Genomic DNA, 15,235 nt, shown 5'->3' with positions numbered 1-15,235 from the left:
ATCTTCAGCATAGCCTGGGAAAACCTTGAAGTTGTGATCCTCCTGCCTCAGCCTCCTTAGTAGCTAGGATTACTGGCCCACATTACCAGGCCTAACTCAGTGTTCCTTTATGATTTTGCTACAAAGATAATTTGTCCTCCAGTAGACAAAGTAATTTCACACTTGCAGTACATCCAGGAAGCATCTAACCTCAACAATTACCAGTCCCAGTTCTGGGAGTATTTTCTGTTAGCTATACTTGTTTAGCTTCCTGACAAGCCACCCCACTTTCTGCCCCCTATCCCCAAGTCACACCTTGACTCAGTCATCTATCTTGCCTTTTCTTAGCTTCAACCTAGTTGATTCATGTACAGCCTTTCAATCTTACCTTGTATGTTACTTTTTCCATGCAAGCCTGTTTAAGAACTTTATTAGCACTTGTCTGCTTCTCTAAGCATTTACTGAAGGTCATGTGACACACATTTGGAAGCTTGAGGCAGGGTTGTCACATATTTGAAGCCAACTCGGGCTATGTAATAAGTTCCAGACTAGCCTGGAGTTCAAAATAGGACTTTGTCTCAAAAAATAAGCGAAAGAGAAAGTAGACTTTGGAACCAACCCTTTTGCACGTTTTCTAACTTAGTGTTAAGAAAGCAATAGAGACCTTTAAGGGAGGAGAGAACGGTAGCACTCTACTTGTCTGATTCTGTGGCTTGGGAGCGTCTCTGTAATTAAGGTAACCTGTAAGAAAAAAAACTATGAAACCTTTTGTGACTTACTGAAGTAGCTCTAGCTCTCCAAACTGAAATGTGATGTTCTCATGCTGTGACACTCCAAAGAGAACTCCAAGACTGTAAGGGAGAGTGATTTGAAAACTTTTTGAGCCATGTCCCTATGACACCAAGGCTGGTTTGCCATCCTTACCTAGGCCAGGAGGCTTTGTTTCTGTCTGGGCCGCTTTGCCATCTCCCTCCCTACACATCCTTACTGAGATAGATGCTGAGATATTAGCCACCTTTGTACTTTACTACAGATCACTAGAGACAATAATTGTGCAATGAATCCAACTCCACGTGATAAGTTCTGTGCTGACCCACATGTCCACACTCTAAGAACAAGCGTTACAGTAAAATGAATGCATTGGGAACACGCTATGCCACTTCACAACGAGGGAAGGTTCACTGTGAGCACAGGCATTAGGGATTTAGCTTTGAAAGTCTTACTCTGTATCCTGAGCTGGTCTCAATCTCAAGGCAATCCTCCTGCATCAGTCATTTCAGTGCTGGGACTCTGAGTGTGAGCCACCACACCTGTCTTAGGGTAGAAATTTTGAAATGTATGGCCACATACATAAAAACACAGTGTACATACTTCTACCAAGCAAGTATTTTTAAAAGAGAAGCTCAGATAAAGAACGACAGAAGATAATTTTATCTCTGGATTAAGACCTCTTTAATATACATAATGTATAGTACTTCATATAATTTATTAATGTCATTTTCTATAGGACACTGTAATTAATTCAGTGACATTAATATTGACCTCATACAAAGGATGAAAGCTGGGTTTTCTTGTGTACCAAGTACAAAACGTGTTAAGAAGTTAACATAGACAACAGTTGCACGAGATCAACTTCAGAATGACTCGGTTTACAGTAGTCACTTCACACGGTTTCCCATCCAGACTTAGGTGCCACCTGGTGCAGCCAAGCTTGTGTGACGGCAGCTGTAGACCTGACTACCTCCTTTTGCCAGCTCCACTTTTGCCTGCTTTACTGCTGCCACTACTAGATTTGCCAGAGGATTTTGAAGAGAAGAGTCTTGTCATAAACTCAGAGACATCAGGCAATTCATGGTTGGAGTTCAGCATGTTCATTGACTGCTCCATCTCCTGCAGGGAGAAAGCATCAGATATGAGCAGTGCTCTCTCCCAGATCTACTGAATCATTTGCACGTATGAACATTACATTAAGTAAGTACTCTTTCTTTTTGAAATTATCCATATCTTTTTTAGATTTTCCAATTTGGTAAAAAACAGATTTATTATTTATGTATGTGAGTGCATTGTTGCTGACTTCAGACACACTAGAAGAGGCATCAGATTACATTACAGATGGTTGTGAGCCTCCATGTAGTTGCTGAAAATTGAATTCAGAACCTCTGGAAGAGCAGTCAGTGCTCTTAACCTCTAAGCCATCTCTCCAGCCCTGGGTAAGTACTGTCAAGAAAATGTTACTACGTAAAAATCGAATAAAGGATCAAGATGTCTGGATTAGGTACATTAAGGATATTGAAGTTATGCGCTTCAACTGTGTAACAAGTGAGACCCACAAAGTACAATGTTTTAACTATACAAAGGCATTAGCATTTGCCAAAATGAATTCATCTTATCCGATGGAAACAGCTAATTGAACACAAGGAAACATAATACTGCATTTACACAAACTCTTAGAATTTGTCATGGGAACTTTATCTACACTGAAAACCTCAGCCTCATCTATAGCTACAGAACTGCAGTTAAATAGAACAAGCACCAGAACATGAGCCAAATAATAGGATGAGAAGCTGAGGCAGAAGATTGACAGCTCAGGGCCAGCATGGGAAACTTACTGAGATTCTCTATCTCAAAGCAGACTTAAAAACTAGCACTAGGGATGTTGCTGTTCCAATGGTAGAGCACTCGGCAAAATGCACAAGGCAATGGTTTACTGTCCAGTGTCCATAAGCACACACAACACACATGCACACATCAGTCTGCAATGCCATTAAAAATAAAGACAGAATGTGACTCAAAAGTCCACAGCTGGACAGTCAGCATACCCGTCTCATGTCAGGGTCACTTGTGTTGACCACTTTAGGCAGAAGCACAAATATCAATAATGGGAGAACCATCATCATAACCTGCAAAAGAAAAACAAATTAGAAACGCTTTCTTCCACTTTAGCTTGTGAAACAAAGCCCGTTTGCATAACCAATGTCAAGATTCAAGTGTGTACATAGAATAAAATGTATCAAAGCCCACAACACTGACCAGCTTGGGTGGTGGGGTGCTGTGTGATTGCTGTGGAGCATCTGAAACTGCCAGTCTTGCTGTGTGTGCCTAGGCTTTATGGAAACCACACATCTTCTACGTGCCTCCTATCTTTGTAAGGAGTTTAGTTTTAACGCAAGATTTCCAAATGCAACTGTCGCTCATTGTCTTCTTCCTGCAAGCGGACACTGGGACTGCTGATTCCAGTGGCCAGAGGGGCTGCTGTACAGACATCTGTGCTGCTTGTGGAGGACTGCATTACTGCTCCTAATTACATCCTCGAGGACCTGCAGTGCAGTGCAAGGTGCATTCTTTCTGAGATGACCTAGAATCCACTTGACACATTTCTGTGCAATTTCAGAAATGGGAACACTGAGGATGAAAATGACAGTCTCAGTGCTGATGTCTCTTTTCTCAGCTGCTCTCCTGTCTTTTAGCTCTGGTAACAAACAGTACTGTTTATGATCTCAGTAGTTATCAGTAAGGAACCTAATTCAAATTAAGAGAATCCTAAGATAATTCAAATTTTAAAAACAGATTTCTAACAGGCAAATTTGTTTCTAGAGTATACATCTATTCGTATTTTGCAAGTAGGATCACACATCAATTTCAAGATTAATACTAACTAAAGTACACCAACATTAACTTCTCGGTTCACTACACATTATAAAGGGAAGAAAGTCCTACTACAGGGGCTGGGAATGTGGCTTGTGCTGTAGTGTACTTGCCTAGCATCTAGGAGGCCCCGGGTGTGATCCTCAGAACCTCACAAAACCACTAAGCATGAGAGTGTATCCCTGTAATCCTTGCACTTGGGAAGTAGAGGCAGGAGAATCGGAAGTTCACTGTCACCCTCAGCTACATAACAAGCTCAAGGCCAGCCTGGGATCCATGGGACCCTTTCTCAAACAACAACAATAAAACATTACATGTCCCATTAACATGAACTGGTTAATAAATGACAGCACATTTATCAATGGGCTAATATACAAATAGAATGGATGGGTTAGCTCCATATACAACTCAGTATATACTGTCATTCTATCTAATATCCCATGAAATCTAATATCCTCTTCAATATGTATTACAGTTGTGTCTTTATTATGAAATACACAGTGGAATTCCCATCCCTTTCATTATCTGTTCCCAAAGACGCTAGTTTCACCCTTCCCTCTCACAGGACCTTAAAGTTCCCACTACCAGAAGCAAACTAGCCATTAGTAAAATGCTCTATACATACCATCGGGTTCATCAGAAAGTCTGTCCAGCCCCATGATTCCCTCTTAATAAAGTAAGACGGTGGACCTGAAGATTTCATTTGGAGAGGATAGGGTAATCTGACCACTTCTGACGTTTTGATGTAATTCACATATCTTGCTCTGATAAGAAAACAGGAGAAAGTAGATTCTATGAAAAATAAGACTAGGGGTTGGGCAAGAGTTCAAAAGTACTTGTCTCATGCGCAAGGTCCTGGGTTCAATTCCTATCAACCACATGGTGGCTCACAACCATCTGAATGAGATCTGATGCCCTCTTCTGGTGTGTCTGAAGACAGCTACACTGTACTCATATACATAAAATAAATATTAAAAAAAAGAAAACATAAAAACAAACAAAGCAAAGCTAAGAACTGCTTATGTCACCAATGCCTTAGACTTATTTCAGGTTTCAGGTTTAAAATATAAATCTTTTAAAAATTATTTATTTTTATGTTATGGGTGTTTTGCCTTCATATATGTCTGCATGTGTATGCAATGTCCAAGCATGCCAGAAGAGGGCTTGGATACTCTGGAACTCCAGAGTTGGTTGTGAGCTGCCATGCGGGTGTTGGAGATTGCAGCCAGGGTTCATGACTGCTGAGCCATCTTTTAAGCTCCACATCTAAACATCAAACTGTCTGTCTAAAGCACTGATCAAGGCACACAGGAACTAGAGCTGGGGTCTTCTAGCTGTCACTGCCTACATTTACAGGTCCATATAACTCCTCACCTTCTTTTTATATCAAACATTACTTTAAACCTGGTTGTGATGGCAAATCTATAACCCTAGCCCTGAGAAGGAGAGGCAGAAAGATCAGGGTTCAAGGCCAGACTGAGCTACACAAGGAACCACAGGCCTGCCTGGGCTTTATGGTACTGTGTCTTTAAAAAAAGAAAAGAAAAAGAAAAAAAGAGAAAACAAACACAATTCCTCAAAATTCTTTTAGAATCTTTCCCATTTTAAAGTCCTTTCATTATATGTTGTAATAAATTTATTTTACTATAGACATACAAGTATTGGCTTATACATTTATGATGATGTAAGACAAACATTACTGGATACCAATTTTTAATGCTATTTTGCAGGAAAAGTATATGATTCAAGAAAGCCATAGAAAATACACTGGTAATAGCTGATTTTTACCAGAGATCTAGTTAAAAAAAAAAAAATCTCAGCTGAAATTGGAAACACATTCCTTAAATCCCAGCGCTCTTGACTCCAAGTAGAGGCAGAAACAGCTGGGTCTATATGAGTTTGAGGACAGCTGGTCTATGTAGTACCTTCCAGTCAGGGCCACATAATAAAACACTGCCTCAAAAAATAAAGGAAATAAAAATCCTTACTTATGTCATTCATGCACAATCCACTTTACCTTTGAAATTGTCTATTTACTCACTGCACACTTTTTACATTTTAAAATCTTCTTTCTTTCCTTCCTTCCGTCCGTCCGTCCGTCTGTCTGTCTGTCAGTGGTGGTGTTGGTACTAGGCTCAAACCCAGGACCTAGAGTGTGTGAAGTAAGTATTCTACCACTGAGCTATATTCCCAGCATTTACTTATTTTGCATTGCTATCATTGTCCATCTGTTTATCTGTGTTGGAGTTTGGGTAATTTCTTTTACTATGTCTTCCAATTCAAAAGACTTCTCTTCAGCTGTTATAAATCTGTTCATCTATCTGACTAACATATTTAAAAAAGATTTATTTATTATGTATACTGTATTCTGTCTGAAATGTATGCCTGCAGGCCAGAAGAGGGCACCAGACCTCACTACCGATGGTTGTCAGCCACCATGTGATTGCTGAGAATTGAACTCAGGACCTCTGGAGGAGCTGTGGTTAAGAGCTAACCACTGAGCCATCTCTCCAGCCCCTGAGTAGCATTTCTAATTCAAAAAGTTAAATTCTCCACTTTAAAAGTCCTATTTCGATTATAACTTTCACAGTACTTCCCCTCTACAGTAAGTAATCTTACCTTCACTCTAAACAACTATAATAGATGTTATGAACACTCAGAGGGGGGACATTCAATGCTGACATTACAGACAAGAGTAGAATAAACGTTTTAAGAAATAACTGTGGTTTAAGTAAGAAACTCAACCTTCACAATAAATTTCAAAAGCAATATGTAACAACATACTAAGTAGACTAGACTTTGGTAAAAATAAACTGGGTATCCTCACCGCATTTTTCCTTTTGAAGTGATATCGACTCGTACAGGGTCAAACTTGTAGGCTGGAGAAATAACTTCCACAACATAAGAGCCAGAGGGAATATCATGAACCACAAAGCTCCCATCTGTCCTGAAAAAGGAAAATCATACTTAGTTACTTTTCATCAGCACCTTAGTCTTTCCCTGTTTGAAAGTATGTGCTTCTTTCTCTATAGTTCTTAAAAAAAAAAAATCAGAAAAAAACAAGATGTGGTGGCTCACACATATAATCCTAGCATGGAGAAGGAGGAAGAGAGGGGGAGCTTAAGCAGGAGTATCACCATGCAGTACCCTGGAGCTTACAGCCTACACAGTATTTATCCAATAATACATGAAAACAAAGCCAACAAAGAAACTAGTCCCCTGCTAGAGGGACAAGGAAGGGAATAGGCTACTGGAAACTTGGAAGTGCTAGGGTGGAATAAAATGATGGGGGTGGGATAGGGCTTATATGTAGCCATGGTTCTGAGCAGAGCCAGTCAGGGATAAAGCTGTGGAGGAAATATTCTAAGGGTATTTTCTTCTGTTTCCATAGACACCAAGAGAAAGGTAGAGTGGGTCTGGAGACTGTGAGGGTGATATGGCTGTGACATCTGTCATCTCATTGATTGTCAGGGTTGATTCGGCTAGACAGATGTCTCTTAACTCTCAGCAGACCACATGAAACCCTCCTGAAGCTTCTAGGACCATAAAAATCCTCAGACAGTACATTTGAAAGTGGGTCTGTTTGTTTCTTCATGGTATGAAGAATATACTGTTTTAATCCTTTGATTAAACTCCATGCGAACTATTCTAATGTTAGTGCATATTCTGCTCTTTTGTTTTTGGAGACCAAAGTCTTGGTGTATAACCCAGGCTGGCCTGAGATTTATGATGCTACTGCCTCACCCTCCCAAGAGCTAGGACATAAGTGTGGACATTACATCCAGTCATCTTCTACTTCTTCATAGACCCTGACAGAATCGACTTCAAAACATGTTTTTTCTAAGCAGAGGAAAATAAGAAAGAAACTGATGACATGACTATTCAACATAAATAGAATCAGAATTACTGAGAGAAAAAAGCAAAGTTTCGCATGATAGGGGATCCCTGTGATCCCATGAGGAAGTGAACACAGGAGGATAAGAATTTGAGGATGCTATGAACTACACAGTGAAACTATGCATTTAAAAAAAATTCAAGAACTGAAGAGATGGCTCAGCAGTTAAGAGCACTAATTGCTCTTCCACAAGTCCTGAGTTCAATTCCCAAACCACATGGTGGCTCACAACCATCTGTAATGGGATCTGATGCCCTCTTCTGGTGTGTCTGACGACAACTACAGTGCACTTCTACATAAAATAAATAAATAATTCTAAAAAAATTCACAAATAATAGTATATAAACTCATAATATCAAAACAAGACAAACCAAACAAACAAGCAAAAAACCTGGCAACTACCTAACAGTCCCAAACCAGATGACTGAGAAAAAGAGTTGTGGTTTATATGCATGTTATGATATGAAAAATTGATTGAGTACTCTTTAACCCAACTCTTCTCATCTCCATTGGTAAAGTCCCAAGCTACTTCCCCACAAACCAAAAATAGTTAAATATGTGTGCCGGTTACTCAAAACAGCTACGAGACAAATTACCTACCCTACTTCCATCAATTCTCAATCAGCCCTTCTATATGAATATAAAAATGTGAAGTAATAAAAAATGTTTATAAATGTTAAATGAAAATTATGGTCTTATATGCTTTACTCTTAAAGACAAGTCATATGATTCTAAAAGGAGTTAGAAAATTTTACTATAAAACATCAAAGTTTATTATCTGTTGCATCTTTTTAAAAGAAAACATCTTGTTTATATTTTCTTCAATCAATAAACATTTATTTATCTGTACTTGGGAGTCACTTCAGGACCTCTTTTACACTAAATCCCATCACAGAACTGTACGGCCAACTTTTTCTTTCTTCTTTGGGACAGGGTCTCAACTAAGTTGTTCAGAGTGTCCTTTAGCTTACAATCCTTCTGCTGCCGACTCCCGAGTAGCTGAGAGACTAGGCTTGCATCACTGTGCAAAGCTAAGCATATCTAACAATATATAATATATTACATTGTAAAATATCTTCAAAATAAAAATAGATGGTTTTTAAACATGCTATATTCTACAGAAGCTGAATTCTCAGCTAAGCCTTATCTTCCAAATCTCAGTGGGAATTTATTATTAATGAAACATTAATTAGGGTTACATTTAAATAATAACCTGGTGCCAGAAAACATTAAACTATTGGTTGTTATTTTTTAATTTATTCATTACTTTTTAAAAAGTTTTATTTATTTATTTGATGTATGTGAGTACACTGTCACTGTCTTCAGACACACCAAAAGAGGGCATCAGATACCATTACAGATGGTTGTGAGCCACCATGTGGTTGCTGGGAATTGAACTCAGGACCTCTGGAATAACAGTCAGTGTTCTTAACCGCTGAACCATCTCTCCAGCCTTGTCATTATTTATTAATCTCAGGTTGAATATCCCACAAGGGAACTTCAACAATTTGCAGAAATATGCAATGCAAATTTAAATGTCCACAATTTAAATGTATGGTTTTCAGATATCACAAAATGGTCTATAAAGCCAGCAAAGAAATGTTTTCCTTCAGTTCATAGTTTCAACTCCAAATACTGGTGGCAAAATTTAAAACCTCACACTCATGCATGACTAGAAGAGTGAAAACGGACTGCTGACAACGCGCTAGGAAATTCATCCCACCTACCAATATAAACAAAAATCACAAACTCTTAAGAACAAGAAAAGAACAATTAGTTATGTGTAAGGAATCTTGAGTAATCCTGGTCTGACTTAAATGACGACTGAGATAACGCAAGTCCCTCGGCAAATTCAATTGTAAAAAGAACAATAATCACAATCTCGGGCCCCAAAAAAGCGCTCTTTGATTAGGGACTTCAGGGCCCGTTAATTTTAGAAGCAGAACCATTAGTCTTACAGTCTATGTCATCACTGGGAGCCCTTTGGGCTTTGACAATTCCCACTTGTTTAGCATCTTTCTACACAGCACCAAGCTACCAGAAGAGTGACATGTAGAAAGTAACCAAGTTCCAGAGACATTAGACAAAATGCAAAGAGCGTGGACGGGGTGGGGGACCCCACACACAGATAAGGGACCCAAGTACGATCTGTCTCACACTGGGGCCAAAATGGGGCTACAAATAAATGACCCCATACGTTCCGGGCGCCTGGGACCACTGTCCACCATCCTCGTTGCTAAACTGCCTGACTCCCTCTCAAGGTAGTCTCAGCATAGACCGTTCGTGGCCCCGGTGCCTTCAGTTTCTGACAGCTACATTGAGGGTCCTGACAGCTGTCCTAGCTGGATACCCTTCCAGCGTCCGCCCCCAATCGCTTTCCTGCTGCCCTCAGGATGCTCACTTAAGGAAGCCGACATGCTCTTCTCCATCTACCAGCACTCGGGCCGCGGAGATCCAGTCCTGAGGCTTCACCCCTGGAACAACCGCACGTCCCTCGATCTTAAAACGATCTCCCAGGCCGACCCCACTACCTCCCGGGCCCTCGGCAGCAGCCCCAGGCACCTCCGAGCTGTGGGCATCTCCTGATAATAACAGAAGCAGGATGGAAAAGAAACCCCACAGAGCACCCGCCATGACAGCAGCTCTGAGGAGTCAGGCCTACGGCCCGGAAGCCCTACCCTGCCGCAAGGCCGCTACAGCAGCCGCCGCCGTCGCCCGTCGATGTCGTCATCACTGCGAGCCGGATCCAGCACCAAACTTGTCCACGCCCACAGAGAGAAGTTAGGACGGTTGACTCATCAGAAGGGATGCAGGGTCGACGCTCAGAATGACCCAGGGCTTCAAAGGTGGCAAGGCTTTTAAGTAAAGGTGACAGGGCGTGTAAGGTGAAGTAAAGATGGCAGGGAGTGTATGGCTGTGGCGTCGCATAGACGCAGGACTTATCGTGGGTGTAAAGGATAATGAGACCGAGGATCTGAAGTGTTGAGTGCTGGGTCTGTAGCTACCATTCAGACATCGAGTCTATCATTTTCTCAAGGTAGCTCTAAATATTTTCTTTTCTACCACAATTTCTGTAAAAGACCCTGTGCACTCAGCCTCCGTAGAAAGGTTTAAAAAAATGTATGTATGTATGTATATATATATATACACACACACACACGATAATTTATGTTTAAGAAGTACATGGAGAATGTTTATTTTCATTCTGTTTTAATGCTTTGGATTTTTTTTTTTAACATACACAGATTGAAGACTGAGAAAGTGAAGTGCAAAGGGCAAGACCGTCGGAAAACAGTGTCTTCCAAAGGCCATGCCGCATCTAGCAGCCTTTTTTCAGTTCGTTATTTACTGAGAGTGCCTCACCCCTGCCTTGTTTCTCACTGTTTCCTAACAGATGGCTAACATTCTTTTCAGAGTTGATGCCTACCTCCCTTAAACACCTCAGTCACTGAGCAGAGGCTTAAGTACTGTAAAAATTTATTCATATTCTACTAATCCTATTAGTAGAATTCTCTTCTATGCAGTTTCTCTGGTAGAGAGGTTTTCTTGCTGCAGGAATTAATACACCTAGCTTTATGCATGTTTCTGATGGTCTCTCTCTTTTCCTTGACTCTATGCCCAGATATAATCTATAAGTAAAAACATAAAATTAAAAATATATACATATAGGGATAAGGAGATGGGTTAGCAGTTAAGAGCACTTGCTACTCTTGCAGAAGACATGGGTTCAGTTCCTAGCACCCACACTGTGGTTCTGTACCTTCACTTCTAGGTGATCTCATACCTCCACAGGTGCTAGACACAGGTGGCTCACATACATACATGTGAGCAACATTCATATACTTGATATTAAATAAATCTAATGTGCAACATAGTGTATATTTAACATTTAATACATGGTATATAAATAGTGCTTGTTTGAATAAAATCAGTATGCTGTGAACTTTTTAAAGACAGGATTTCACACTATAGTTCAGACTGGTCTTGAACTTTTATCAGTTATTCAGCCACTGAAGTGCTGGAAGTATTGACATGAATTGTGAGCTATCATAGTCAACTCAATATGTAATTTAGTTAAAGATGAATATGTTATAATACATATGAATATATAAATATATGCAGCTATAATGCACCTGTATTTTACGTGTATTTATTTGCACACCATCTAGTAGCAAACTACAAATGCAGTTCTTCATTTTGCCCTTTTTACCTAATGTAACTCGAAAGAAAGATACATCTTTTTGGATCTGTGTTTTATACATAGGGCCTTATACCATAGCTCAGTCTGGCCTGGAATTCACTATGCAACCCAGGTTAATGTCAAATTTGTGGCAGTTTGCTTGTCTCAGCCTCCCTAGTGCTAGAACTACTGCTCTTGACTATAAATTATCCCAATGGCATATAAAGGAGTTTCCTCATTTTAAAATAAGGCTACCAAGTACACCAGTATATGGATCTACTGATTCCCTACTAAGAGACATTAAATTGTTCCCAATCTTACTGGTTTTGCTGAAGTGAATTTCCTTCATCGTGTGATTTCCATGTCCATATCCAGAATTCCTTTTTTTTTTTTTATCCATGGTAATGTGCTCCAGTATTCCTAATGAGTGCATGAAACCCCAGATAGCCCTATATGAACTCTCCTGTATATAATACCCTCAAAAAGTTTAATTTATAAATAAGCAAGTAAGATATTAATAACTATTAATAAAATAGTTAATTATAGTAATATACTGCAGTAAAAGTTATTGTAGTAATGGCATATGATTAAAATCTAACAGAAGCTGGGGAAAGGAGGGGCTATCTATGGGTACAGCAGATAATGAAAGTAGTAATTGAAGACATTTTATCTCCTCTCTCTCTCTCTCTCTCTCTCTCTCTCTCTCTCTCTCTCTCTCTTTGTTGTTTGGTGTTTCAAGACAGGGTTCCTCTGTGTAATAGCTTTGGCTGTGCGGCAGCTCACTTTGTGGATTAGGCAGGCCTCAAATTCACAAAGATCCACCTGCCTCTGCCTCAGTGCTGGGATTAAAGGCATGTGTCACCACTGCCCAGCCTCAGTTTTTTCTTTTTACAGAAACCCTTAAGATATTGTAACTATTATGGACTGAGCTGTGTCCCTGCAAAGTCATATGGTGCAGCTCTAACTGCCTGTAAGAATATATCTGGATATAGGATTTATAATGAAATAACTAAAGTTTAATATCTTATGGTCATGACCTTATATATCAGGCCTGGTTCCTAATAAGGAGAGCAAAATATAGGGACATGTATACTCACACACACACAAAAAAATGCCACATGCAGAAGAAATCTCGGGAGAAACCAACTGTCAGCATCTCCCTCTGGGATTCCCACCTGCTGAAACTGTGGGGTAATAAATCTCTGTTGTTAAACAGGCCAAACTGGGTTGCTGTGGAAGGTCTAGCAGATTAATACACAGTCCTTTCTGTTCAGGTTGCCCATAGCAGAGTGTGAATAGCTGGGAGCAGAAGACAGGCAGTGGTGAACTCAACCAGAACAGACTGGTGAGAGAGGGCTTTAGTGAGACAGGTCTTTTAATGGGGGAACAAAGGCTACGTTAACCTTGAGGCCTAGGTAGGAGTGAGTGAACATCATTGTCCAGGGCACTGGGATGCCTCATTTACATAATGAGGAATTTCAGATGCAGTGGAACTTTATAAGTGGATTGGAAGTTTGGCTACTTGGCTTTGCAGCTTAAAACGGACATTTTGGAACTTTTGTCTTTGATGAAATGTCTTCTTGGCAAACTCGTGGATTTTCCTCTAAATCTGCAACACAATGCAGATCCCATTCATGGTTGTTCCCTTTAGGGTGGGGAGAAAAGGTCAAAGATTGTGGGGCCAGGGAGCTGTGGGACTGGGGGGTGGGGACTGGGGAGCTGGCCGAGAGCAAGAATTGGGTTGAGGTTTGTCCTAACCCTGGAAATCTAATCCTAAAATTGACAGGAAGAGGTTTGGTGCGCCCCCCTTTTCCATTTCCTTTAACAATGCCACAGAAAATTTAGTGATGGAGTAAATTTACAGTCACTCCTCACAACTTTCCATGTTTTTCCTGTTTCGATAGATCCCAAACCCCAGAGACCTCAAGTACACCTACTTACCTTGGTGATTACTTGGTTATTACTTGTACTTGGTTATTACTGATGATATGAAATTTAGAGGTGATTTGTTCATCACCCAGACCCCCTCCTTTCCACCCTCTCTTCCCTCTGCCTCCTCTAGTCATAGCCACACCAGGGACATGGGGGTGAGCAGTAAAATTGGGAAAAAATAAAAAAGGATTTAGGAATTTTTTTTGAGTGTTGAATTACACATTCAAATGTTATTTCTCCCTTTCTGTAAAAGCATTCTTTGTGTTTCTGATATTTTTGCAACAGTTTGTAGTTACTTTTTTAATTAAAGAAGCTAAAGTATCTAAAAATATATATTGTAGAACCTACTTGTAACTTTTGAAATTTGAATCAGTCCCTCTCCAAAACCAATTATCCTCCCTTGCTGGAATTTTCCTGATCATTTAATGACATATTTGGGGATGGGTTTGGCCATTTCCCTCTGTCTCAGTATTTTGCTTGCTAGTACCTGTGTGGTGTTATGGTGATTCTCTAGCTACTTTCATGTACTGGCTCTCTGAATAAAAGAAAGGTTAAAAGGGAAGTCAGCGCTTTCTTTTTTAATAGAGTAGCCACTGTAATTCTTAGGAAACTTCAGCTATGTCAATCCCCAAACACTGGTATTTATTTGGGGATGACTTTTTCTCCCTTTCGAGTTTTCAAATCATATTTACTTCAAGTAGTTAAAGTTAATCTCTTTCACTCAAATAGTCTGTATCTAATTCTTCTAGTATACTTTTAATGCCTGCTGCCCAACTAGGGCTCTAGGTTTAACTCTCAAAAACTATCTCTAAAGTTCTGTGCCATAAAACAAATCCTCTGCCTTTCACATAGGAAAGTCAGTACACATTTACATCTTACATAAATAAATAGTAATGGAAATGTTTCACTTTATTTATTTGACTTGAAGTTCTTATCCCTTCCATCAAATTCTGTGAAAAAAAAAAAAAACTAAATTGAGGAAACATGGAATATGGTAAATTACTTACAAACAGGAAGAGGAAGCCTTCATCTTTGATGGTAGGAAATTATAATGTCCTAGGTCTCCTGGCATATTCTAGATCAAGTGCTTTGTAAATATTAGTATGTAAATATAAGTACTGTGTTTGAGTAATGGTGGAAGTTATGGTACACTAGTTATTCTTGTGCTTTAAGCCTGGATTGTTCTGGTGGGCACAGCTCTTCGCTGCCTGAAGTGTAGGAATGTTCTTGACAACATGGGGGCCTGATGTAGTTCAAAGAGCAGCCACAGAATATGCCACAGCACAGTAGTTGAGCTTGAGCCTTTATTCAGTTCCTGGGCTCTGCCTTTCATTGCCAACCTTGGAAAGCACTGAGTCTCTGTTTACAGCTGCATAAGGGCAGTCGTTGTAGTTCCAGTACAGCTTACTTTGAGTCTAAACTTTATAAAACTTACACATTCGATTTACTGTCACAACCATTTGAAGTTCACATTTAGTTGACTTATGTGTGTACTCAGTGTTGAGCAAGACTCCCTCCAGACCCTTTTATTTTAGGAAACTGAATCTACTTCCATTCAAAACAAAGCAAAGTGAAGCGAAACACCCTCATTGTCCTCCCTTGCC

General features: G+C 39.9%; 1 protein-coding gene across 1 annotated transcript; it reads right to left on the bottom strand.

The window, feature by feature from the left end:
• Positions 1-1,419: 1,419 nt before the first annotated feature.
• On the bottom strand, positions 1,420-10,223 carry EMC7 (ER membrane protein complex subunit 7). The gene is made up of 5 exons (XM_080931606.1): positions 9,921-10,223; positions 6,452-6,571; positions 4,250-4,388; positions 2,799-2,879; positions 1,420-1,869 (listed from the first exon to the last, which is right to left on the bottom strand). The coding sequence occupies exons 1-5, from the start codon at positions 10,151-10,153 to the stop codon at positions 1,717-1,719; spliced, it is 726 nt and encodes a 241-aa protein (XP_080787732.1). The 5' UTR covers positions 10,154-10,223; the 3' UTR covers positions 1,420-1,716.
• Positions 10,224-15,235: the final 5,012 nt, after the last annotated feature.

Source organism: Micromys minutus (assembly GCF_963924665.1).
Source record: "Micromys minutus genome assembly, chromosome: 17".
Taxonomy (NCBI): Eukaryota; Metazoa; Chordata; class Mammalia; order Rodentia; family Muridae; genus Micromys; species Micromys minutus.
The sequence above is the reverse complement of the archived record's forward strand: the minus strand, read 5'-3'. Positions and strand labels throughout refer to the sequence as shown.

Bases quoted from the DNA above. Each gene is read 5' to 3' on its own strand.
- EMC7 (XM_080931606.1), bottom strand. From the start codon at position 10,153: ATGGCGGGTGCTCTGTGGGGTTTCTTTTCCATCCTGCTTCTGTTATTA. The intron at 2,880-4,249 runs GTATGTATAGAG...TTTCTTTTGCAG, and splicing joins ACTTTCTGATGAACCCGATG to GTTATGATGATGGTTCTCCC. The intron at 1,870-2,798 runs GTATGCTGACTG...TTCTCCCTGCAG, and splicing joins GTGACCCTGACATGAGACGG to GAGATGGAGCAGTCAATGAA.